At 40.7% G+C, this 27,923-nt stretch overlaps 1 protein-coding gene across 1 annotated transcript in view; it reads right to left on the minus strand.

The window, feature by feature from the left end:
• Positions 1-231: 231 nt before the first annotated feature.
• Positions 232-27,923, minus strand: part of PAPPA (pappalysin 1) — a 293,056-nt gene continuing 265,364 nt past the window's right edge. The window contains exons 19-22 of the mRNA XM_044664273.1: positions 27,519-27,628; positions 22,132-22,203; positions 12,786-12,884; positions 232-339 (exon numbers count right to left, since the gene is read on the minus strand). Of these exons, the coding sequence (XP_044520208.1) occupies positions 232-339; positions 12,786-12,884; positions 22,132-22,203; positions 27,519-27,628 (389 nt within the window). The remainder of the gene's footprint in view (positions 340-12,785; positions 12,885-22,131; positions 22,204-27,518; positions 27,629-27,923) is intronic.

Consider the following 27,923-nt stretch of genomic DNA (forward strand, 5'->3'; position numbering starts at 1 on the left):
GGACTTTAACTCTGTTCTGTTTGGTCATTATGATGCGATTTGGTACATAACCCCAGCTTTGAGTCCTTCTTGGGCAAAATTAAAGGCAGACTGGTTGAATTCTAAGGGTCCCTGGGTGCAGAGAGGCCATTCAGTTGAGCAGCTAACAATAAAAACAATACCAAAAGGGATGTGGTGTCTTGTGTAGCCTGCCTTCGGGCTGGGTGGTCTCTGGCTCCTCTTCGCCCATTGTTAGCCATGACTGTAGGCCCGGAGGTCCTTTCGACTGTGCTCTTGGGCCTTCGGGTCTCGGCAAGCACAGTCTCCTTGTAGGTCACAGGACATAGGAAAGGGGGTGACCTGCGGGGGAGAGAAGGAAGAAGGAAAGTGAGCCGCGGAGGTCCTCATCACGGGAAAGTGTTCTTTGGGATGCCTGATGAGGCTCTGGGTAGTGGCAGGGCTGCTGGCAGCATCTCTGGGTCACACGAGGCTTCTGCTGTCTGGGTGGCATGAGACCCCGAGTCAGGGCTACGTTTGGTGCTTTAAATCCTTATTAAAGATTCAGATGAGAGACGCTTGGAGGAATTTTACAAGCGGTGGTGATTTCAGATGGGGGTAGAGGTGGAGACAGACAGACAGACAGACAGATTTGGTTTCTAGTCTGAGTTAGATGCCTCAGAAAGGGAAGAGGAAGAGAATAAGTATTCATATAGCATATAGCAGGCCAGGGGCTGTGCTAAGCACTTTACAAACATTATCTCTTTTGGTCCTATTATAAGGAAGAGAGGATGGTCTGCAGGGGGACAGATGTAGAGAAAGATTCTGGAATGCTGCCTAAGGAGGGTTAGCCCTTCTGCAGTCCATCCTCTCTTCCTTATAATAGTCCTCAAAATAACCTTTAGAAATGGATGCTATTATAATCCCCATTTTACAGTTGATGAAACAGAGGCAGACAGATCATCCAGCTAGTACATATCTGAAAACGGATTTGAACTCAGGTCTTTCTGATTAAGCAGGTCTACTTCTCTGTCCACTATGTTACTTAGCTTCTCAGAGTATTATTACTCATTTTTGAACAGTGCTTTCAGATTCATAAAGGTTTGACCTTGGGTAAGTAGTTTTACAATTTTAGGTCCAACTCTCCCAATCTTAAATCTAATAATGATGAGGATTGCATTGCCCAAGAGCATAAATCTCCTTCCAAAACTAGGACAGTTTAAAAAGAAAACAGGGTACATTATAAAATGCACTAGAGGGGGCAGCCGGGTGGCTAAATGGATTGAGAACCAGGCCTAGAGATAGACTAGAGGTCCTAGATTCAAATGTGGCCTCAGACACTTCCTAGCTCTGTGACCCTGGGCCAGTCACTTAACCCCCATTGCCTAGCTTTTATCGTTCTTCTGCCTTGGAACCAATACGCAGTATTGATTCTAAGATGGTAGGTAAGGGTTTGAAAAAAAAAATTTTTTAATGCCCTAGACATAAGTCAGAGGATTTGCATTCGAATGCTGGCTTTCTTACTCACTGTGTGACACTTAGGAGGTGATTTCTCTTCTCTGAGTCTCTGATTCCCACCTATAACATATACAAGTTGGACTAAATATCTTAAAGGCCCCTTCAATCTATTTGAAACCTGGGTGTCTCAGTTTCTCCCATTTAAAAAGCAGTAGGGAGACATGAATGAAATGCTCTCCTTGACTTCTGAAAGTCTAAGTCTGATTGCTGAGCCTGGCTGCTAGCGGAAGGTGATTTCACCTTATTGCATCATAACATTTGCAAAGGGCATTCTCAAGAGTGTCTCCCATCTGCGCAGATGGAGTTAATGACCTCACCCCTCCCCTTCCTTCTAGGGGAGGGCTGCAACCTGCTCAGATGTTCTCAGTGAGCAGTCTGCATCTTTCTCGATCTCGCTGCACTCATTCTCTCCATCCCCCTTCTTTTCTCCTCCCTTATGTTGTTAACACATGCCCCTTTGGTTAATTTCTGGCTAGCGTATGCATCACCTCAATGGATTTCCTGTCCAATAAGGATCTATCCCCCACATCCCTAACACACCAGGAATGTACTCTGCATAGAGGCATCACAGCTCCTTGCTCCTCTCCCACAAGCATCAGCCTGTCTGCCTAAGGAGACTGAGTGAGTCTTCAATCCATGTAGGGGCTGGCGAGAGGAATGCGTGAGTTGCCAAATGGAGTCCTTTATTGACTAACTCAAATAAGGAAACTGTGGCAGAACAGAGTAACTAATTTCAATCTATTCAAGTCCCCTGCAATGCAGAACTAAATTGCCATCCCCATGGGAAAGAGAATGGTCCCTTTGGCCAAACCATTTGACTAGACTTTTGTCCCAAAGGAAAGTTTAAAAGAATGGGGACCCTCTTTCTTAACTAACCAGATCCACACTGCCTCTGATTTTCCCATTAAACCTTTTATTCTACTCCTCTCAAAAACCCTAGATGCAGCATTACGTAGAGAAAAGGGAGGGGAACTAGATTTAGGTCAGTTAACTAGCTCAAATCAACAGATATGTATCTTTGTGAGTTTAAGAAACTGGGAGATAACAAAAGCTAAGAAAATGCTTATGTAAGAATTTTGGTTCTTAGGAACACTTCTAAACTCCTGAAAGGACCAGGAAAGTAATTCCTTGATATTCTCTACTGGAATTCTTTCTGATGGCCACTAATTATTTGCCTGACCTGAAAGAAGTCTTTTTGGTTGTCTGAAACTCACTTAGCACATTTCTATAATGGGGACGGGGTACACAAAGTTAAGAGTTAGACGATATCTAAAAAACCTTCCTGATGAAGGCATTTCTTTCAAATCTATAAAACAGTATGAGAAGATGCTGACAAATTTGGGGGTAGGTGGAAGTACTACCAAAGTGTATCCATTTAAGAAGCATGGTCCAGTGGAAAAAGATCAACAGAATTGTGGTCAAGAATCCTCAGATGTTTTCCCAGTTCTGCTAATTTAATTACCTGTGTGACTCTGAGCAAGTCATTTCAACTCTATAGGTCTGGTTCTTCATCTGTTAAATGAAGAGATTAGACTAGATGATTTCTGAATTTCCTTTAACTCTAAATCCTATGGACAAATGTACATTGAGCGACTACTACAGTTATGTGCAAGGTACCATGTTAGTCTGAGAAGGCTATCAAGAGAATGGAATGCAAGACATGGCTCCTGTCCTCCAAGAACTTACTAATTAAGGGATTGGGTAAACAAGACTTCTATGAAAGGACTAAATAAAAATTCAATACATTGTGTGGCTAAATAAAGTCTACAGCAAGCAACATGTCATAACAAAGGTTGAAAGTGTTTGGAAGATGGAGAGAGCTCCTTTCCTCTGGAGTAGTTAAAGAAGTGAGACGTAATGCTGGATGCTGACTTGAGAATAAGGTAACTTGAAGAGAAGGGGAAGGGCATTTCCATGAGAAAATAGGGAGAGGAGTGAAGTTAGCCAAGAGTAGGGATAGGGAACTATGAGGAGAGGAGATTGACTTCTTTGGAAATCAATAAGATTTAGAGTTGGAAAGGAATTTGAGAACCATCTAGTCCAACTCTCTCATTTGATAAATAAGGAAAATGAGTCTTTGAAGTGAATTGACTTGCTCAAGAGTCACACAGGTAACTTTTCTGACAGTTTTTTTTAATTCTTTACCTTCTGTTTTAGTATCAATTCTGTGTCAAGGGCTAAGCAATTGGGTTTAGTGTCTTGCCCAGGGTCACACAGCTAGGAAGTATCTGAAGCTACATTTGAACCCAGATCTTCTTGGCTCCAGGTCTGGAGCTCTATCTCCTGCACTACCTATCTGTCCAGATACTTTTGATAATGCTTTTCACCTCCTTAGCCAATTGAAGCCTTGAAGAAATCACATGAGATATGCAGGGTAAGCATTATCAGTTCTATGGTGTTGATGAAGACACTGAGGTTTAGAAGGGGAAAGCCACATGATGTGACTGACAACTAGGCATACTTTTTTCCAACCTCTCCTGAGCCCTGCCAATTTAGATGGAAGTGGGGTAGGGTTTAAATTTTGAGGTTCTTGCCAAATTTTGCAAAACTATTCCTGAATAGGCCCCTGGAGGTAATAGAGGCTGGAGAGGGAGGGTGCATTTCCTGCAAGAGCTGTTTGGGCGAAAGCTAAGTTTTGTTTTGTTTTTTAGGTAAAGCCTTTCTTCTTCTTTTGTTGGCCAAGTCTGAGTTCAGAAGATGCTGTTTCTCCCACTGGAACACATGTAAGGGCTGACTCCCCAACCTGTTTAATCAATTCAGGAATGCAGCCAGTTGAGGAGAAACACAAAATTCTGAACTCAGAAAGTCTTGGCTGCTATTGTGAAACAGGTAAGGGCAGGATTCTGACTCAGATTCTAGCAGGCAGATAACAACCTTGGGAGTGGAGAAGTAGAAAGAGAAGATCAGCATGAGAACACTGAGTCAAAGGGTCACAGAGCTGGAAACCAAAGTACCAAGAATTTGTTAAGCACCTACTGTGCGCAAGGCACCCTGCTAGGTAGGCACTGGGGATTCAAGTCAAAACAAAATGCAGTGCAGAATTGTATTCTGAAAGGCCACAGAACTCTCAACAATTTTAAAGACGTAGATTTTGGTAGGTAACACCTACCTTTGAGTCAACACTAAACACTAAATGTCCCCATTCAACCCTCAATGAAACACTGCCCACACCTGGCAGGTCTTCTAATTTGACTGGCAGTTTTCCAGGATTTCTTCTACAGCAGGGATTCTTAACCTTGTTTTGTGTCATGGACCCATCTGGCATTCTGGGGAAGCCTATGTACTCCTTTTCTGAAGAATGTTTTAAGATGCATAATGAAATATATAGAATCACAAAGGAAATCAAAGATGAGATAATAAAAACAGAATCCTCGATTTCCCCCCACCTCCCCATTTAAATCTGCAGACATCTTTCAATCTACCTATGGGCACCTGGGGGAGGAGACAAGTGAGGTCTCTGGACCTCATGTTGAAAACCTCAATTCTCTAGGAATGTTGGGAATTTCCAGCACTGGAACTACCATATTGGGAGACATTTAAAGGCTACAAGTGGCAATGGGTTGGGAGTTGGAAGACTTGCGTTCTATCCCTATTTTTATCCCTAGGGTCATCAAGGAAGGCTTCATGGAAGAAGTGAGTCTTGATTTAGGTGCTGACTTGAAAACAGGATCACTTGAAAAGAAGAAGGAAAGGCATTCCAGGCCTTATGAGCAATTGACAGGGGAAAGACTGTTGAAATGTGAGCAAAGTGAGCTGACTTCTGACAGTAACGCTACTCAAGGAACAGTATGATGTAGTGGATAAAGCACTGGATTTGGAATCATAAAGATATGGGTTCAAATTCTAACTTTAGACATTTGCTAATTGTGTAACCTAGTTGTGCCTCAGTTTCTATTTTAGTAAAATCAGGATCTTTGACTCGATGGCTTCTAAAGTTTCTTCTAGTTCTAAAATTATGAACCCATGCAATTTGATTGGAGGGTAGGATTTTATCTATGTGTTTGAATTCAGACAAGTCAGTTCCCCTCACTAGACTACCATTCCCACATCAGTATAATAAGAGGATTGAACTATATCATAAGTTTAGAATTGGTTTCTTCTAGCACTCACAGTTTATGAACCCTAAAGAACTCAATCTCACAACAACTCTGGGGAATGTTCTTTCACAGCTGGGGAATACTTAAAAAAGAAAAGACTGCTCTTTGCCAAATAGGAAGGTAGAAGACTGTGGACTGTCAGATCCTGATTAGGATGTTAACATCATATTTCAATGTCTGGAATTTAGAGGCAATAAATTTTAGTAGACACAGCATCAAATAAATGTAAGTCAGGAGACCTCGATGCCAGCCACGGTCCTGCCATTTCCTAGTCACGTAATCCTGAAAAAGTCACTTAGCCTTTCTCCTCTTCATTTTATACATCTGTAAACTAAGTGTTAGATGACTTTAGGTAGAAAAATACAAATGATATTGTATTTTGAATTAGAGGATCTGGGTTTGATCTAGTTTTGCCAATTAGTCCATGTACAGCCATGGGCAAGTCACTTAAACTAGGGCTCAGTTTCCTTATCTATAAAATAAGAAGGCTAAACTGGATAATAGTTTATATTGATGTAGGATTTTATATGCTGACAGATTTGTGATCTCGTTCCCTTCAATGGTACAGAAGAGGAATAATCCATGTTTTCTTAGCTTGTGCAATTCTTGACCAGGTTCCCACAAAAATCCTTTATTGAGGATCTACCCATTGTTAGAAGCTTTCTTCTAAGCCTTTCTAACATTCCAAAGGTATCAGAGTCCCATAGACATCACAATTCACCTCTTATCCTTTGCTCTGGCTGCAGGAATGGTCTACCTCTTTTTCCTATTCACAAACATGTGTGGTCCATTTCATTAATGTATACACCCAGGGATATGTGTATATAGTATGTGCATGTGTGTGTGTGTGTGTGTGTGTGTGTGTGTGTGTGTGTGTGTGAGTGTGTGTGTATAAACCTAGTAGTGTTGAAGAGGGAATTGCCCAAGAAGAGAAATCTCTTTCCAAAACTAGTACGGTCTAAAAAGAATAGAGTACATTAAAATCACATATTAAGGTGAACATTAGTTGAAATCCTTAAAGGACATTATATTTTTTTTAAAAATTAAAAAGCCAAAAGCTTAACTAAACTGAATTTTTAAAAAATTCACAACTAAACTTTATTTTAAAAAATAACATTTGCAAAGGGTTCCCTTTAATCAAACTTTTTTTTTTTTTTTAAGCTCTTACCTTCCATCTTAGAATCAATAATGTATATTGGCTCCAAGGCAGAAGAGTGCTAAGAGCTAGGTAATGGTGGTCAAGTGACTTGCCCAGGGTCACACAGCTAGGAAGTGTTTGAGGCCAGATTTGAACCTAGGATAACCTGTCTCTACGCCTGGCTCTCAATCCACAGAGCTACCCAGCTGCCCCTCAAACTCTTCTTCTTATCTGAAAATGCAGAAAAACCTTTTCAGCTCAATTTTGGGCTTAAAAAAAAATAACATTTTTCTAACTGGGTCCTGCTCTCCAGTACCATATGGGAAGAATAGTGATAGAGTTTAAGAACTGGGAACCAAAGGCATATCCTTTTAAAATGTAAATTTTTAATGCTTTTCTTTTCCTTACTGGTAAAACCAATGGCTACATACAAAGGGCCAAGCCACAGAAAACAAAGTGGCCGGTGGTATCAAAGGGGATTAAAAAATGTCTATTTAATTTTTTCCTGACCCAGCACCTGTCTGGAGCCCTCAGGTAGAAGTAGGGACTTCTCAGTGACAGGAATGAAAGGGGCATATAAGCCACCTGTATCCATGAAAGAGAAATACAACTATAGAAAGAAAGGCAGTTCTGCAAAGAAAATTGGGAATATAGCCTCAGAGGGATCCCTCAGAGGGATCAGTTGGGGAAACTGGATTGAAGGTCAACCAATTCTTTAGACACCTCCCCTTTTTTTCTTGCACCCAATCCTTCAAGAAGCGGTGGGAATTTTGGAGAAAGAATAACAAATTAATTATAGGTGAGACTATTTCTTGGTGGTTAACCTATTTTGTCCTGAAAATCATCTTTGGTTGGCATTGGCAAAACTGTTCAAAATTGAAATGATCATTCCAAATGATCCAGATTTTGTATCCATAAATCAAATAACATGAAGGTTCATAATTCTCATTTGGTTTTTGCTAACATGATCTATAAAGACTTGTCCAAGTAGAAAAAAAGTACCTGGCAAATCTGGCTTGTGGTTGGTAGGTTGTACATGACAAGATCTAGTCAGTAAACCAAGACGTGTACTGACACTCTATAGACTGGCACAATCATGGCATGAACTAAAAAGGGTACTCCTTAACCACAAACAGAAGTGAGCAGTGAAGCCAATGTTTTGATAATCTCTCCAAAAGAGGATCTCATTAAAACAGGCCAAACCATGTAAGAATATTGAATTCCTACCAACTTTTAGCACAGCATGACCAAGGGGAGACAAGGCTGGGCCTTCAGAAGAAAACTTTGGATCCCTCAGAGATTGGGTTAAATTGAATAATTATGGGAAGCTGTGATGTCTCTGTCCCTAAAGCCCTTTAAAAAAAGTACAGGTGGCCCTCACTGAATGTAGGAGTCTACAAGTAATAATCTTGGGAGAACCCTTAGAGATCTAGGATGCCAAGAGGCAAGATGGGAGAATAAAAAGAGCACTGAATTTGGAAACAGAAGTCTTTGGTTGGACTCCTAATCGTAGCACTTATTAGCCAGGTGGCTTTGAGCAAATCACTTTTACTCTTCTCAGCCACAATTTTTGATCTGACATATGGACATATCACTAGTACAACCTCTTTCTCATGGTAGTTGTTGGGGAAACACTTTGTAAATCTTAAAGCACTACACAAATATGAATCACTATTATTCTAGGATCACAGTGAAGAAAGGGCTTCACTCTGAGACAAGAGGAACAAAAATAAAACAGAAGCCAATGATTTTCAAAGAAGATAGGCAAGAGTCTGCTTAGTCTAAGCTCACCCTCCACATCTGGGAGTGCTGAGGAAATGCCACAGGGTTTCAAAAATGCCATGATCACTATCAGTAAAGAGAAGAAAGTTGCCAGAACTGACAGTAGTAAACAACTCTGGCCTCCTTACTCTGTAGCCCACTGAATCCTGGCTTGAGTCATTCTGGAACCCCTCTGGTACCATCCAGTCAATTCCAAGTTTTCAGAAGCACAAGGCAGCCTAAAGAACAAGTAAGAGTGGAGGGGGAGGGAAGTGATGAGGGAAGAGGACCACATGCTGGGAAAGAGCGTGTCTGGAGACTGCTGTCAAAGCATTTTCGAAACTTCCCTGATGTGAACAACTCTGAAAGTATGAATAACAACTCCCTCCTTCCTCCCTGCCCTTAAAGTCTGCGCCTGCGCTCCGGTGTGCATCACCTTCTGAATGCAAAGGTTGTATCAAGATAACCAAGGCAGGTCAGGGCAGGGAGTTCTCACTTCTTTCTCCTTTATTTGACACTCTTCCCAGGTAAATGATGATGGATCAATTGAGGAGGGGGAAGGGGCAGGAAGACAAGGAAGGGTTTCTATTTTCTTGGCTTCTCAGTCACAAGAATGATTCCCACATATTACAAATAAAAAATAAAAAGGAATCCCATGAATCAAGAGGTCATATTGGGTCAGGCTCAGGACCTTAAAGGTCCTAGAGAAAAAAATCTTGAGAGCTGATGGTTGAGAGAAAGAGAAGACTTAGAGAGTATAGTATCCCCATATCAACCTGGTGAGAGTACTAGGTTTGAGGAAGAAACAGAATTAACTCATGACTGTGAGTGGATTCTGCAGCTAACCCAAAGATCAGAAGAAACTTCATGGACATCATCTTTAGAGCGGAGTCCTAAAGATACCTAACAGAGGAGGGAGTTCAGGCATGGTTTTATGGGAATTCTCTGAAGTTTGAAGGAACCCATTGGACTTAGATGACTTCTATGAATTAGAGGATCCAGGGCTAGTTTCATTTTAATTCATCCCAGTGAATAGAAGCTGAGAGGTAGCTTCCTTATGGTGTTTGGTTTAAGAGGCAAGCTTCCAACCTGTATAATGATGTCCAGGGAAGAGAAAGGGGGATACTGAGGGATATATGTAAAACCACTGACAGGTGGTAGCATGACAATCCCCGCATCCTTGGAGAGCTCCATCATCTTGGCACCACCCAGGCCTCTGCCTGTATTCCTCCTGGAGCTTCATAGGCTGAGAGTTCTGGGCCTGCAATGAGCCAGAGGTGGTTGCCAAACCGCACAGAGTACAAAAGCCACATTACTCTGCTGCTCAGCAATCAGCCTCACTTCCCATCTCCCTGCTACTGATTGTGAAAACATGAATACAATTAGTCAAAATAATCACCCAAGATTTAATGGCATGATAGACCACCCCAGGGCTGTAGGGAGATATTCTGCTACTTGTGGGTGGGTTATCGTGGTCAGGTCCCCCAGCTTGCTAGGACCTGGAGGTCAGAGAGTCCTTGAGCAGATGCCATTTGGGAGCCCTCTCCTTGGGAGAGCTGTGCTGTTGGGATAGCTGGACTTTCTTGAAGCCAGGGATGTCTCCCAAGCCAATGCAGTGGCAGCTGCTGCTGCTTTTAATTTACCCTTTGTCTGAGAAGAAATCCCTTGGCTGGAGACCACAAGATGCACCAGGTCAGTGAATCTCTAGATTCTAAGAAGGCCCTAAAGGCCCAATAGGCCCCCCCCCTTGCATTAAAGTCCAAACCAAGTTCAGATTGAAAAGTGCCTTTACCATTGAGAAGGAATCTCATTTATGCTCATCCCTACCCTACTCAACCCTACCTGAAGCTCATTCTTCAAGGGCAAAGTGATTGGAATTGGAAGGGATCATAGAGATCATTATCACATTTTTGGAATGTGGATGGAAGCTGGAAGGTCACATTTCAAGGATATTGTAGAAGAGATTCCTGTTCAGTCACAGGCTGGATTATTTTAGATTCATCTCTAAGATTCAAAGAACTATTACTGTTCTTATAGATATACAATGTTCTTATAACTTAGAATGTTCTCAGAACACTTTATGCAGAACTTTCCTTTTCTCTTATAATAGTCCCTACCTGGTAGTACAATTATTGGTATCATAGCTGCTCCCCTCCCCACCACAAAAGGGACAAGATTTTTTTCCTCAATCTTTATAAATCTACCACTTACTCATATTAGGTACCTAATCATTTTTTGAAGAAAATTTTCACAGAATCACAATGTTAGAACTAGAAGGGTCCTTAGAGATCGTCTACACCAATTCTCTTATATTCTATAGTTGAGGAAACAGAACCCACACAAAGTTCTTTGTCCAAGGTGAGACTGCTAATAAGGAGCAGAGATGGGACTTGAACTCATGTCTTCTGAATCTTTTGACTATAACTCCAGAGTTCAGAGAACTACACCAAAAGGCATAGTCATCCAACAACTTTACATGGTTCACACAACATCCGGCTGAAAGATAATATATATTCTGAACCCTTTGTAGGCATCTGAAGATGAAAACAAGAAGAGAAACAAGACTATATGGAATCATGTCCTACCTCCTCAGGCTGCCAGGAAATCAAAGAAAGACCAATATCAATGTTTCTTAGCCAATGTTATATCCCAATCCCTGAGGAACTCTCCAGTTACAATGGAATACTTTCCTAAAAAGCCTCTGAGCTTCTTCACAGGGGGTACCTATGGTCTCTCAGATCTTGGGCTACTTGAGCATCCTTGGGAACTGCTGATATCTGGGAACTGGGAGAATGCTAGCAGTGAGACTTTTTTCAAGGGCCTCAAAGTGGCAGTTGAAAACATCAACTTTATGCCCATTTCTGAACTCCTGACTCTATGTACAAGATCATAAGCACATTCAGTCTAGGACCTTCGTCCCTCATCATCATCTGGTTGTACTTTTCAACTTAGTGACACTGGTCAACTTGTTATTCTGTCACACAATAGAATCTCTGGAATCCAGGCATTTTTTTACTGGCTATCCCTAGAGTCTAAAATTCTCTCCTCATCTCTGCCTCCTGGCTTCTCTGATTTCCTTCAAGTTCCAGCTAAAATGCGCAATTTTGGAAGAAACTTTTTAAATCCTCTTTAATAATAATGTCTTCCTTCTGTTGATTACCTCCAATTTATCTTAAAGATAATATGTTGTGTGTAGTCATTTGTATGTGCATTTCCCACAAGCTACTTGAAAGGAAGAACTTTTTTTTTTACTCTTCCTTCTTTTTTTTCTCCTTCCTCTTACTTGACCAAATGCCCAAAATAAAACAGGTACTCAGTGAATGCTGGCTGAATGACTGAATGCAGTTGCCCTTACATTAATGACCTCTTTAAACCAATAGGTTGCAAATGGGGTCCAGTATCTTAAAGGAATTTCAATGAAGTGAATGAGAAAAGGGTACCAAATCCTCCTTAGCAACCAAAATGGGCAGCACAAAACCCCAGCAAACACATGCATTTTATTTAATAGGAAAAGCCCTTTGGTTGTCATCTATAACGTATTAATTCTTATTTAATATACAAAACTAACAAGTTTAGTTGCCTGATTTACCACCTTAGGACAGATTAGGAGCAGAAAATTTGAAGGCTTCCCCAGCTGAATTTATTCTTGAGCTTCAGGAATGAGGCACATGGGAACACCTTGGGGTTGTAAGCACGGGATTTGGAGATAGTTTCTTCCATGAAGGAGAACTAGCTCTCTCAACTATCCAGAACATGGCTGCAAAATCAAAAGTAAATGAAAAGAGGCAGTTTGGTGGCTCAGTGGATAGAGAGCCATACCTGGAGATGGGAGGTCCTGGGTTCAAATATGGACTCAGACACTTCCTACCTGTGTGACCCTTGGCAAGCCACTAAACCCCCATTGCTTAGCCCTTACTGCTCTTTTGCCTTGGAACAAATACATAGCATTGATTCTAAGATAGAAAGTAAGGGTTATAAAAAAAATAAGTAGAAAAATATCTTCCTTGGCAACCAAAATAGATATTGCAAAACCCCAGCAAAGACATATATTTTATTTCATAGGAAAATCCCTTTGATCGTCATCTATAGCCTATTCTTACTTAATATATAATAATAACAAGTTCGGTTGCCTGATTTAACATCTTACAACAGATTAGAAGCAGCAATTTAAAAGGCTTCCCCAGCTGGATTCATCCTTGAATCCTAGGAAAGAGGCACATGGGAATACCTTGAGGTTATAAGCATGGGATTTGGGGATGGTTTCCCCCAGGAAGGAAAAAATAGCCCTTACTTACTTTTTTAGTCTTAACTGTAGAGGCACAACAATCACCCCCATCATAGTTGCAGAAGGCTCGGTTGTTGATGGCATCACAGTAGTTGTCTCCCATGAAAGGCTGTTGAAAAGAAGACAAAAAATGCCCCCCCACAATGGGGGAAAGAGCTCTCAGCTATCCCTGTGGACTGGATGTGTGTAGTTGGGGAAAGGGAAGCCAAAGTGAAAGAAGGAAGGGAAGTGGCACCTACATAGAGTCCATGGTCAGCTAAATAGGGGAGGCTTGCAATATTTCCAAAAGGTCAGTAATCTGTCTCTATCTCTTCTTCCTAGTGCCCCGCTTTTTTTTTTTTTCCTGAGGGTGGCATGTCTACAGGAAATGCTCTCTGAATCTTTACTCCAGGTAGAAGGACTTGCTATCAGGTTAGTAATGCCAGTCAATAGGAGAGAGTCAAAGACAAGGGGCATCAGAAATTAAGCAATAGTAGAAGATCTGAGAAATTTTTATGGCTCAACTATATCTGAGAATTATTAATAAAACTTACTTTGAGGAGTGAGGAAATGCAGTCAGAGAGAAGAGGGACTAAATAAAAAATAAATCAAATATCCTTTCCTAGAGCTACAATGTGGCATTTTGGAAAGAGCCCTGAACTTTGGAGTAGGAAACTTGAGTCCAAATCCTAGGAACATATATACCACTTTGCTGTGTGACCTTGAGCAAATCATTTAACTTCTCTGGTCTCAGTTTCCTTACTTGGAAAACAAGGATAACTATAATAATAATATTTTCCCTTGGCTGACAGAATCATTGTGAAGAATGTCTTTTTTTCCTTTTTTTTAATTTTAAAGCTCTGGAAAAATAAGATTTGTAATTTTGTAGATTCTTTCTAAATTGATTGTAAGATCGAAGTAAGATGTCAATGGACTTGGGAGTATTCTACATTGGACAGAATGTGGCATAAAGAAAAAGATAATCTAGTTAAAAGAAGAGGTAAATAATGCAAAAGCCTGCCTATAGGTAGGATACATGACAAGAGAGGGAAAGGGAACATTTCGAGAGCACTGGCAGAAGACCTAGGTTCAATTCCAACCTCATAGATTTACTCCTTGTGTAAACTGAAACAACTCAGTTAACCTACTCCAAGGCCTCCAGTTTCTTCAACAATCAAATAAGTTTAGGCTAAATGATATCTGAGGTCCCTTTCAGTTCTTGAGCTATGATCCAAAGATCCTTGCAGTCTCTACTATTCTAAAGGGTCTGTGGCCTCAGTGGTACAGACCTCTTCAGTACACATATCTAAGAAAGCCAAGGATTCTTCTAGGGAGCAGAAAGATTGGCATCTATTCAGAAATTATATGACTCCTAATGTAAATAGACTCTACCTCGCACCAACTCTCTCCCCAAAGAACAGGGGAAGTCCAGAAGATAAAATGAGATAACAAAAACAAGCTAGTGTGGATGCTGAGGCCATCTCTGTACCTCTTCACTGGGAAAATCCAAGCCTTTATTGGAGAGATAGCAAAGTGTAATAGAAATAATTCAGGACTGGGAAGCAACCTCTTTAGGCTTTAGCCCTAGCCCTAATCTTAAAGACCTTGTTCAAGTCATTTCATTTCTTTGATATAGAACAAGAGGGTTGGATTGGATGACTTTGTAGGTCCCTTAAATATAAACATGCTAAAATTCTACATTTTAGGAGTTGCTTGATTTAGAAATTAAAGGGATCTCCAAGGTTTCCTATTACAATCACCCTCATCTCAAAAAGTACAAAAGTGAATGCAACAATGATTTAGCAAATTAACCAGTCACAAGTAGTATTGTAGGTAGGACTTGAACCCAGGCCCTTTTGTCTCCATAAACAATGTTCTTTCCATTATCTAGGGCTTCTTAACTGTGTGTGTGCATGCGTGTATGTGTGTGTGTGTGTGTGTGTGTGTGTGTGTGTGTGTTTGCTTCTTAGAATAATGTTTTTAAATGCATAAAATATATAGGATTCTTTTAGGGGATTTTGAAATAAAGTTATTAAAATAATAAAAAAAAAAACAAGTTTATGAAATCTCTGGTTAAGAAACTTTCTCATATGCCATCCTATCTTTTCTACCTCTGGCATCATGGGGAAGTAGTATGGTATGATGAAAAGAACACTAGCCTTACTGTCAGAGTACCTAAGTGTACCTCCTACACCCTGTTATTTATTACCTGTGTGGCTTTGGGTAAATTACATATTTTCCATGGGCCTTAGATTTCTCATTTATAAAATGTGGAGGCTGGACCAAATGGTCTTTGAAGTCCCTCCCTAAACCTCAGAGGAACTAGGTAGTGGAGGGGATAAAGAGCTTGTCCTGAAGCCAGGAAAACCTGAGTTCAAATTTGATGTCAGACACTAAATAGCTATATGAAACTCAGCAAGTCTCTCTATCTGCCTCAGTTTCCTCAACTGTAAAATGAGAATGATCATAAGAGCACCTGTTTCACAGGATTATTGTAAGGCTCAAATAAGATAATATTTGTAAAGTACTTAGGATGGTACTTGGGTCACAGAAGTTGCTTATTCTCTTTCCCCCCTTCCCCAGACCTCTCTGATCCTATTTTAATATCTGATGTTCTAAGATCCGGTCTGCCTGTCACATTCCACGTCCTAGACTCCAACAGTTTTTTATGCTCTGAGATCTATTCCAGCTCTAGCAGTCTATGTTTTCAGTTCTGCCATCCAATGTGAGTGATTCTGTGGAGATCTCTTTATCATCTCTGATAATAAAAAAATAAGATTTTTATCTGTTTTCTTATTGGCTTCCCACATGATTCTAACTTTAAAATTCTAGTTGCAGCGAGCTAACCTCTCTGTCCTAATGTTTTGGGGGAAACAGACTTAAAGTGAGCTCATCTAAAGAGGCAGCCTTGGTTCCTACGGCTCTATGCTAAGCCTTTCTGTGGATTTCCATGAAGTGGCTAGGCTCTCATTAACCCTATTGACCCCACTGTTTCCTCCCCCAAATCTCCCAGGGCATAGTACTACCAGGTTCCTTTTCACCACCTCCCTCTTGGTGTCTAAGGGAAGAAGGACTGACCTTTCCCCTAGAAATCTCTCTAAGGAAGGATGAGCTAAGAAACTATTCAGAGCTCAGAGCTCATGTGAGTGTGTGTGAGTGTGTGTGTGGCTGAGTGACAGGAGAACTTCTCTATGATTGCATTATTAAGTTTATATTATACCAGATGCACCAGAGCCAATCAATAAGGATTTCAGTTCCCCTTTCCCTAAGGAAGACTGCGTATAGCAGTTATAATATAACATATATTCAAGAACCAAAAAAAGCTGCTTGTTAGGACCTATCTTGCGAAGGAAAGGAGATAGTTTGGTAAAAGATCAGCAATTTTTATAAAAATTATAGCCATTCCAATTTTTACAAATCTCAGTTTACGAATCAACATGCAGTTGGTATGCTACTAGATTTAGAGTTTGGCGACCTATGTTTCGATATTTGTTCTGCCATTTACTACCAATGTGACTTTGGATAAATCGTTTAACCTTTGGGTGTCTCCCTTCCCTTCCCTATAAAATGGGGGATGATGGTGGGGGAGATGATCTTTGATATCCATTCCATGTCTAAATCTATGATTCCTGGGGCACCTGGGTAGCTCAGTGGATTGAGAGTCAGGCCTAGAGATGGGAGGTCCTAGGTTTAAATCCAGTCTCAGACACTTCCCAGCTGTGTGACCCTGGGCAAGTCACTTGACCCCCATTGCCTACCTTTACCACTCTTCCACCTATGAACCAATACACAGAAGTTAAGGGTTTAAAAAAATAAAAAATAAAATAAATCTATGGTTCCTCTCTTTTCTACATAATACCCCTGAGAGGCAGGTTTTTTGTGGTTTGCTGTTATTTCCATTTAAAGAAGAGGGAACTGGGGGCAGCTAGGTGTCTCAGTGGATTGAAAACCAGGCCCAGAGATGGGAGGTCCTGAGTTCAAATCTACTCTCAGACACTTCCTATCTGTATGATCTTGGGCAAATCACTTAACCCCCATTGCCTAGCCTTTACCACACTTCTGCCTTGGAACCGATATATAGTATTAATTCCAAGACGTAAAGTAAATAAATAAATAAAGAGGAGGGAACTGAAACTCAGAGAAGTTGTTATTTGCTCACAGTCAAAAGATTAGTAAATGGCAGAAGGGCTTCAGATTCAAAACCAAAATCATATGACTTTTAGACATAATACTTTCTTCATAGAACTATGCTGTTGGGCTTATACTCTGATATCAGTGAGGAATCAACTAGAGAAACAACAATTAAGGCCAAACTCAGGGAGGAAAATATTATGTCAATTTTTTGTGAAAAGATACAATTTTTAAAAATGTTAAGTTTGCCCTTGAATGATGAGGAATTCAAAACAGAAATTTTTTCTTTTAAAACTAACATATAAAGTCTATTGGAGCTTTATATGAAATGACAAAACAAAATATATCATTAAAATAGAGGAAATAAAAATTGCATTGGTTCATACAATTATTTCCATATTTCTTCATTTTTGCCATTTTATGGAACCATGCCCTTTTATTGCTATATTAGAATTTAGTCAACTATTCCTCCTTCCATTAAAACTTATAAGCTGTTTCCAGATTTTCACTAAATATGACAAATAAAGCAGCAGCTAAGAATATTTTTATACTGGGGGAAAAATCTAGCTCACCTGAAGTAAAAATGAACTAGAAATAACTAGTTCCTTCATTTTCCAAGCAAAGGAAAGGCCTCTTAAAGGATGAAGTACTTGAGCTAAGTAGGGTTTCCAAGAAGTTAAGGTGAACAGGGAGAGCACTTTAGGCATGGAAGACAACATATAAAAAGGTCTTGAGAGTTGGGAGAGGGAATGTCATGGAAGGGGACCAATAAATAGGATAGTCAAAGAAGAGTTATTTAAGGGGGAGTAAAACCTAATCAGCCAGGGAAAATAAGCTGGAGCTAAATAGTAAAGGGCTTTAAATGCAAAAGAGGAGCTTGGATTTTACCTTAGAAGTAAGAAGGAATCACTGAAATAGGTGACATTTCTTGGTCACAGTTGCTTTCCTATCTTTCTGACCAACCCTTCTCAGCCTCTTTTGCATCATCTTTGTCCACATTTGTGCCACCCACAATACTATTTTGGGATCAATCAATAATCCTTCAAGAAGGCAAGTGATATGGTCATTCCCCACACTTTGGTGATAATATCAGTTCAACTGTAGTGCAAAAGATGTGATGGTTGAGAAGTAGAAACTAAGGGGGTATTCATCAAATGGGAGAATGCATAAACAAATTGTGGTAGAAGATGAATGGAATAAAATGCTATTGTGCTCTAAGACATGATATGGGATGATTTTGGAGAAATCTGGGAAGACTTTTATGAACTGTTGCAGAACCATGAGAACAATTTATATTATAATAGCAAGATTATAAAACTAAACGACTTTGAAAGACTTCAGAATTGTGATCAAACATTATTCCAGAAGACTCACACCATCCACTTTAACATTTAAAAAATAAGACATAGCTTTTGAGACATGGCAAATAAGGGAATCATTTTGTTTAATAATGCATATTGTCACAAGGATTGCTTTCCTTTTCTTTTTTCTTTTTTTCTTTTTTTTTTTCCAGTAGAGAGGAGTAAAGTAAAAGAGAGAAAATAGAATCTTATTATTTTTTTAATTAAAGAAAAATGAAGAGAAGGGGAGAGAGGAATGATTAAAGAGAAAAACTTCAGGAAAAAAAGAAGGGATATAACAAGAACACACTTGGAGAGTTTGGTCTTGTAAGAAAAAAGGGGCATCTCTTGACTTGAGTAAAGAAGGACAAAATAGAAAAGGATAATGAAGTGATTTGAAGTAAAGAATTAGGGAGAAGGAGCTCCTCTGATACTTACTATATGTTTTTTAAGTCTTCTTTTTAAATCTTTACCTTCCATCTTGGAATCAATACTGTTTATTGTGGTTCCAAAGCAGAAGGGTGATAAAGGCTAGGCAATGGAGGTCAAGTGAATTGCCCAGGTTAAATGACTTGTCACATAGCTAGGAAATGCTGAATTCAGATTTGAACCCAGGACCTTTCATCTCTAGGCCTGGCTCTCAATCCACTGAGCCACCCAGCTGCCCCCCTCCCCGATGTCTCCAATTCCTTTAAACAATCCTCATATGTCATGAACTTAAGGACCTTTCCCATCCTAATTGACTTTCCCTAGATGTGTTCTAATTTTTAAAAGGCTTTGCTAAAACGTGGCACTTGGAATTGAACATAATATTCTATTTGTAGTCTAACTAGGGTATAGTTAGGACTATCACCAACTTATCCCTTAAAGTGAAAGGCCTCTTCTAGAAGCCTAAGATCACATCTGCTTTCTTATATGCCAAAAAACTTTCTTGTGTCACATTAAACTTTTAAGTCACTTAAAACACCAGCATAATTTTTCAGGCAAGCCTCTGCCTAGCTATGCCTACCCAACATTGCATTTGTGAAGGGCAGGTTACTCAGTTATCAATCAGCAAAGCCGAAAATCCTAAAGTTCTTTAGGGGTCCTGGACAAGAGATATGGGGTGAGCTTTCAAAAAAGAAAATCAGACTCCAGGAATTCCAGACTGTTCTGTCTGGCTCTTTGGGGCAGGGTTCAGCTGCTCTTAGTCTCATGTTCAGTTTGTCTCTTGGTGGCTCTGTAGGGACACCACTGTTCTAAGCATATATCACAGGGAGGTGGGAGGAGAAGAGCAATAATCTCTTATCCCTGTGCCAGGGAGATAACAATCAGAGCCTGGTCAGGTGAGGGCCTCCCTGAGGCCACTAGTGCTGAGTCAAAGGAGAGATTGAATTCTGCTGTCGAATTGTCCACCTAAACCGCTGATTCAGCGGTCTCTTTAGCAAGGGGGTGACAGGGAGAGAAACAATACATGTGAAACTGGAAAGAAAAATACAAAGCATTTGGATAACTCTGGCTTTTTCCTGAAATGCTGGACTAGTCATAGTTGCTGAAGAGAAATGCCAGGATACTCTTTGCCTGGTTATTTTCATTTCTGTACTCCAGTGGATAGCAATGAAGAGATTGAGTGAAAAAAAAATGGTGACAGAAACTGGAGATCTGGGCTCTGGTCCTGAAGAGATGTCCTAGGACATCCTCCTGGGAAATTCAGTGGTGTATGTTTTTACATCATCTCAGAATTTCGAGCTAAAAGGGGACTTTTAGCAACATTTATAATAGTCATAACGATACCTCATATCAGCAAAGAGCTTTAAGGTTTACAAAGCTCTTTCCACACAAAATCCTGTAAGGTTAGTGGCCCGTGTTATTGTACTCCTTCCATTTTACAAATGAGAGAAAGGAAGCTTAGAAAGGCTAATTGACTTGCCAACTGTCACATATTTAGTAAGTATTTGAGGAAGGGTTTGAACTGGGTTCCACCAAGCCTCTGGTCTCTACACAAAGGTACCTCTGAATCCAAATCCACTGAACTTTCCCCCTTATCATAGCTGTAGAATTTTAGAGGAATCTTCTTTGATTTTCTCTTGCTTATATTGAAAGAGTGCTTGAATGTGGCCTCATGATAATCTTTATACACTCTATCTAAGAGGGTAAGGGTGTGAATAATAAAATCCTCCAAAGTGAGCCTTGTATAATTCTTTCCTAGCAAGGAGTTCATTGGCCAAAAAACAATATCTATAATTAAGAGAAGGCCTTGGAAGAGACAAAAGGTGACTCACTGTTGTTTATCTTGATGAGTTATTATATACCCCAAAGAACTATGGAGCATTGTGTGATAAGAGTTTTTCAGAGTACTAGAGATGTTAGCTGGAAATTATATAAGAATTGGTAGACTAATGTACTCATAAGGTTTCAGAGAGTTATTCTGTTTCTTGTACCAGGGAAGAGATGATATGACTGTACTTTTTTTGATAGGATTTTGTGAAAAGTGAATTCTCCTTGAAAGAATCATTGTGCTCATTGCTACTTCTTATACTGATTAGCCCAATATCCTCTCCTTGTAAAAGCTTAGGCCAATATCCACCTCTGTTTCTTGAGCAAATCCTTCTAGTTATCTTATTTCTTGAAAGTTATGGAAGAGTTTCCTTCATTTCTAATTTGGTTGGGGTTTTGCAGCTCATCATTGGAAACTTGTCCCCTAGACAATTTAGGACCTCAACCTGCCCAGTGATTGGGATGAACCATTCAGCCACAGATGCCTGGAGTGACTTTATGAAATGGGGATCCACTGGACAGAACGAGTATCCTTGTTTATGCTTGGTGACAAGAAGAAATAGACCAGAGACAGGCCTCCTGAAAGCATCAGGTCAACCCTTTTAAAATTGCAAAGGCCCCTCTCTAATGATCCCAGCAAAAGAGTTACATGTCATATTCTATTAATAATGAGATTATCTAAATTGCCAAAGAACTCCTACTTCCCCTTCACAAATCCCTTCCCATCAAGGACCATATCCTCCAAAGTAGAATATTCTTTCTTCACTTAAATGTCTTGAAAGAGGATTAACAGAATAAACAACTATTTTAATGTGAGCGTTTGTGCCTCAAGAATAGAGAAGGGTCAGGATAGAGAAACCTAGAATCAGAGAATCTGAGAGTTGGAATAGACTTGGAAGATCTCTAATACTGATTCCTACTATCTTCTTTGACAAGAAGTCGCCCAAATTCTGCTTGAGTAGGTAGAATGGCAGAAATTCCTCTATCCCATAAAAGCAACTTGCTCACTACTAGATAGTTCTCGATGTTCAAAAAATTCTTTAAATCCAGCCAGAATCTACCTCCCTATCACTTCCGTCCCCTGGTATTCATTCTGCAGTTGCACACATTAAGTAGGCTTCCTCATATACATGATAGTCTTGAAAATATTTGAAGAGGCATGAATCTGGGGATTCCCCTTCATGTGAAGATAGAGGATGCAATAATAGCAACTGAGATTGAAAGGACCTTATTGGTCATCTACCCTAACTTGTTTGTTTTGTGAAGGAGGAACAAGAGATGTTAAATGACTTGTAGCTGGGGAGAGAGGCAGTAGGACGGAGCAGTGGACAGAACCTGGACTAGGAGTCAGGAAGACCCAAGTTCAATCCTGCCTCAGATACTTACTAGCTTAGTGATCCCAGACAAGTCACTTAACCTTTGTCTCCTCACCTACTTCCTGGAGTAATGAGCATAAGACGAGATATTTATAAAGTGTTTTGAAAACCTTAAAGTGCTGTGTATAAATGCTAATTATTTTTGCACAAGGTCACCCAGGTAGCAAATGGTAGATTTGGAATTCAAATCTGAATGGCATAACTACAATTTCATTGCTCTTTGCAGATAGATCCCTCTTTGGAGACTTAGAAAGAATTTTTCTGTGACACCTACCTCACATCCTTTTACACAGTGAATCAAAGATGGGTGAGGATACCACTTGAGTCCAGCCGTGCAGACAACTCTCTGAAAGGAAAGGGACAGAGGGAGAGACATGAGAATTCACATGAGGCGCCCTCCTGTGTGACTGGACCATTTTCAACCCCCTGACCTTCTCTTGGAATCTCCAAGGAACAGTTTCCCTCCTGGCATTTACTTGATACATTAGCCCAGACGCTTGCAATAACAAAAATCTTAAGATTAAACTAATATTTGTGGTTCACCCAATGTGTCATAATTCTATATTTCACTCACAAAAATGAGGACAGCCTAGGAGAAAGAGAGAGCTTTTACCCAAGGCTCCAACACTAAGTAATACAGAAATAGGATCAGAAATATTTTCCAGGGGTTCCTGTATTGTTGCCCAAAAAGTTTATCTCAGTGTGCTGATTGGTTTGGAGTTAAAGAAAAAGTAGTTAGTAGTAGTAGCAGTAGTAGTAGTTGTAGTAGCAGCAGCAGAAGGTATGTTTTCATGTGTGTATCCCAGCTATAGGATACACATACACATACATACATGAGCAGAAACATATCAACCTATGTGGAGACATATAGACACATATGCGTGTCTATATGTGAGAGGCATTTGAACCCAAGCCTTCCTATTTCTGAAGCCAGTTCTCTGTTCACTATGCAACACAGCCTTCAACTACTAGTTTCTTGCTCTCGCAGACTATCTTCCATTTATTCTGCATATATCTTGTATGTATCTAGTTATTTACATGTGGTATCCCTGTTAGAATGTAAGTTCCTTGAGGTCATGGAGTATCTGTGCCTTTCTCTGTATTTCCATAGTTTCTCAGTGTCTGGCACCTACTAAGCATTTAATAAATGTGTGTTGACTGACTGACCACTTCAGAGTTCCCTAAATTAATTTTGCCACAGGTTTAGTCCCTATTCCCTCTATTTTCTGTTAATGTCACCATAATCACCCAATATATTCCTATTCCACTATGCTCCCCTCCCTACACCTATTGAACACCTTAAAAACAGAAAAAGGGAAAAAAAGTCAAGCCAACTAAAAACATCTATTAAATCTGACATTAGATGCAGTATTCTTTATTCAGAGTGCATCCTCTTAAAGGAGGCTATAAAAAAAAAAGAAAATGCCAAACTTTTCTAATGTGTATTAGTGGAAAGCATACTGAAATTGGAGTTTTAGCAACTAAATTTGAATCCAGGATCTTCCATTTACTATCTGAATCGTGTTAGGCAAGTCACTTAATCTCTTGGAGCCTCAGTTTCCCCAATGGTGAAATGAGGTGGTTGGATTTGATGGCCTAAGCCTTCCAACTCTGCATCCATGATCCTGCATAATCCTCCCTGGCCCTCAGCTATCAAATGATGGGGTCAGACTATTCACTTAAATGCATCTGGAAGGACCCTTCAACCTTTGAATTCTATTTCTCAAGCTGTCGTGGTAAAATCAACAAGCTTGGACCTCTCTTCTTTCCTGACTCTTCATTCCCATGACTTCAACTCAGTCCTTCTCCTTTCCTCTAAATCAAAAGATGTTGGGGGAAATCACTTACTTTCACCCTATAGAAAATAATCACGGGACATTAATCACATTTCAGGACAAGTGCTCGTAGGGGCTCAAAGAGGGCATTTGCTAATAGTTCAAGACTTCAAAAACACAAGGATTAATATCAAGTGGGGACTTGATGGCCCCTGCCCCTCCCCCTGTTTATTTGAGGGCTAATTTAATCCGTCTGCAAGAGAACTCCAGTGTGTTTTTACAGTTTCTGTCATTTGAGGTTTACCTGACGTGAGTTCAGAAAAAGGACTTTTATACTATCTACATGGGGCTGTTTATCTTTCCGACACTCTTGGATTTTCCACTATTACTCAGGCTCCATGTGCCCCACCTGTCTCACTACAGGGCCTGTCTGTGTGCAGGGGGAAAACGGGAAAGGGGACAGATGGAGAGAGGGTGGGGAGCTAAGAAGGGGAAGGCAGGGTTGTTTATCCCACAAGCAAGGGAGACCGCAGAGCAGGCCCCTCAAACGTCAGCTAGTCAGCTACGCTCTTGGTACTGTGGACAGACATCTGGAATATCACCAGAGGCAGCAAGAACACTTCTGTTTATTGCCCTGGGCATTAAAGCAGGAGAGAACACCTCAACCATGCCCCCTCTCCTGTGAACTGTCCCCCAACACTTTTTCTTTATTGCTTAAAAACAAACGTGTAGGAGAAGCTGCTGCTAAACTAAAGGAAGCAGATAATGCAGGGGTGATCCAGAACCATGGAAAACTGCGTCCCAGGTTGATTCAAGGGAAATTGAGGGATATGGAGGAAAAGATAACTGAGCTGAAAGGAAGGAGATCCAGGTTCTAATCTCAGCTCTGTCATTAACTCACCGTCTGCTTTCTATCTTTTAATATGTTTATGTCTCGTCTGTCTTATTCAACAGTAGGTTTCTCAAGGACAGGGACCGTGTCTTTTATATCCTTCTATCCCCTGAATTCTCCAGCAGAGATAACATAATAGATGTTCAATAAATATTCACTGACTGATTTGCTGAAATAAGTCATGAATGAATGAAGCTATTTCTAATGACAGCCACATGGACATTTTCAGTTCTTGAGGCAAGAAAACCGTATTGCTTATTTCCACAAATATAAGATCGTTGGTATGACAAATGTATGGAATTGAAACACCAAGCACATTGCTTGGGAGTCAGAGTAGGCTTGGTGATTTCTAATCTGCTAAGACAAAGTACCACAGCCTCACAGACACTGAACACCGGAGTCATTAAAATAGGATCATAGAATCTTAAATTAAAGTTAAAAGGGACATCAGAATATAGAATAAGCAAACATAAAGAGATCTTAGGAGAAAACAGGTTAGAACATAGATTACAACCCATTAGCATTAAAAGGAGCCATCAAGCCTTTTTAGTCCAGTTCCATCATTTTACAGATGAGGAAACTGAGGCCCATGGAGGTTGTGACCAAAAAAATCAGCAGCCTTGGGATGTGAGCTAACCTGCCCACATTTCCACTGCCCACATTTCCACTTCCATTAGAGTAGAACTGGATCTTGGGTTTCCTGACCCCTTCATCACAAACCTTCTCCCCACAATACCATTCCAGTTAGCACTCTCTTACCTGGAGAACCGCACCAACTCAAAGCAACTGGAGAGAAATTCTTCTCCTAATTTGCCATTATGCTTATATTCTGACATCCTGGTAGTGGAATAGCTTGGCCCTGGGATATTCTGAGGAACACTCTGGATTGGAAATGGCCCTAAGTCTATATTCTCATAACAGGGGAGGCAAGGGCATAGTACAGACCCATATTTTCCACTGTATTCCTGGAAATCATCAATCTCCTCTCTTACCCTCCTCCCCCCACCCCTTTTTCTACCACTTTTTTTTTCTTCCTTCTGGCTAATGAGGCCCCCAGGGACCCATGGAGGTCTAAAACTCTTACAGCTCCCTGTGAACACTGGTATCAATAAAGAAGGGCAGGCCCTGAGAACTGGGTGGGGGCTGGGGTAGAGGGGGTGAAACTCAAGGCTTTCAAAGCCTTGGTTTTATTTTGTTCTAAAATTACAACAAATCTCTTTAATTCCTAGAGCTCCAAGAGGGGCCCATTTGGTAGAGATAAGGATTGGGAAGGAGAGGGAAGGATTTCCAAGGAAGCTGACACAGGCCTGGCCAGTAACATAATCAGAGTCTGGAGTGAAGGAGACACTCGGGGGACTGGGAAGTTGTTGTTCCATTATGGGGAGGCAGAAATGCTGTCTATATATGTACTCGGTGCACATAGACGTATGTGTGTTTACGTGTGTATATGCCATCAAAGGTACCGGACACAGAAGCTTTCAAGTACATGAGGGGATGAGGAGGATAAGGATAAGAAGCAGCGAATGCCTTAGCTTTGGAACACAGTAACAAGGAGCTCTGCATTTGTTTGGGAATCCACATGTATGTTTGTGTTATATGATGACAAAAGAGAAATGGCCAGGATGGGGAGAGAGAAAAGGGGTAAAGAAGGAAGTCAATTTGGTGGGGAAAAGAATGAGACTGGAGGGAGGGAGGTGGAGAAGGAGCATTAGAGAAGAGAGTGGGGAAAATGTCTAGGCCAGTACCTGATGTGCTGAGTAAGACATCTGAATTAGTCACCTCAGCTTGTTTCAGAAATGGGACACCCTCTGTATCGGGTTTTCTGTCTATCCATAAGAAGAATCTGCATCAGGCAGAAAGCAGTTCCCATGCCAAGAGGCTCATACCCTCACTTTATAGCCAGAAAAAATGAGAATGAATGAGAATATGGAACCATGGATTCCATGCTCCCCTCTATTTCTTCATAGTGGAGTTGGAAAGCAAAAGCCCTAATCCCATGGCACTCTCCTGCAGTTCTCTAGTGTTGATCCCTATAGTTACAAACTTAGAGCTTGGAGTGAGGGACACTGGTAGATGAGCTCCTTGGGCCTGGGCTGAGTTACTCAGAGGAGACTACTTGGAAGTGCCAAAACTGAATCTTTAAGAATGACAGAGGCCTCTTTCCTCCAGAGTTTCTCTTAGTCTGGGACTATGTCAAGTCAATAGGTATTTACTCTTCAGGGCCCAGACCATTGCTAGGTTCTGTGAAGGATGTGACTTTTAAAAAAAAATGTAGAAAGAATAGTCCTTTTTCCTTCTAGAAATTTATAGAGTCAAAGAAAAATAGAGGTGAATGAGACCTTAGACCTTAGAACACAGAATGGTCTAACATAGAATGTTGGGGTTGGAAGAAACTTTAGAAGACAGAATATTTGAACATAGAACATTAGGACTGGAGGAGAATTAGGAACATAGAATATTAGAACATAGAGTACATAATGTTAGATCTAAAAGGAACAAAGGTTATTTAATCCAAGTTTTTTATTTAAGATAGGATGAAAGTGAGCATCAGAGAACAGAAGCAAGTTGCTGGGGGCAACAGGTGACTCAGTGGACTGAGAACCAGATCTAGAGATTGGAAGTCCTGGGTTCAAATCTGGTCTCCAACATTTCCTGTCTCTATGACCCTGGGCAAGTCACTTAACCCTCATTGCCTAGTCCTTACTGCTCTTCTGCCTCTGGAAAAATACACGGAATTGATTCTAAGATGGAAAGTAAACATTAAAAAAAAAAAAAAGAAAAGAAAAGAAAAGAAAAAGAAGTGATTTGCCCAAGATGTCTAAAATCCAGGGCTCCCAGGCCTGTATTTTTTATAGTATACCAAGTCGTCTCATTAGGTAGAAACACATTATTTTTCACTTTTCTGCTTAAAGAGCTAGACTTCAGGTCTCACTTTCTGTTAATGAAGCCAGGAAGTGAAGATGTGGAGAAGGTTAGAAGCAGAGAACCACTCACCTCCACTCGTGTAGGGTTCATCCAGTGGGGGATGTCTCGGAGGGTCATGTTCATGGGCAGAATGATGGATTCACTGTTGTGGTCCAGGCACGAGGTGGCACACTCTGCTCCTGAGTAGCCAGACAGACAGAAAAGGAGAGAAGAAGCAAAGAGCAGGTTAGGTCTCCTACCATCTCATCAGTCATCATCAGAGCGCGAGTAGGTTCCCCTTTCTTCTTGGCAGCGCGGTTCCTGTGGCGAGCCGCAACAGGGCCCTTTACCACTCCATGGGGAGATGAACCTTGTGGCTCCACCCCACGGGGGTTCTGACCACCACGCCCACAGAGCGAGCAGGATGATCAAAGGCGCAGCTCTTGTGGGATCTCCAACTAGCACAAATGGGCTGCTGGAGGAGCTGGATCTCCC

Source organism: Gracilinanus agilis, chromosome 2 (assembly GCF_016433145.1).
Source record: "Gracilinanus agilis isolate LMUSP501 chromosome 2, AgileGrace, whole genome shotgun sequence".
Lineage (NCBI taxonomy): Eukaryota > Metazoa > Chordata > Mammalia > Didelphimorphia > Didelphidae > Gracilinanus > Gracilinanus agilis.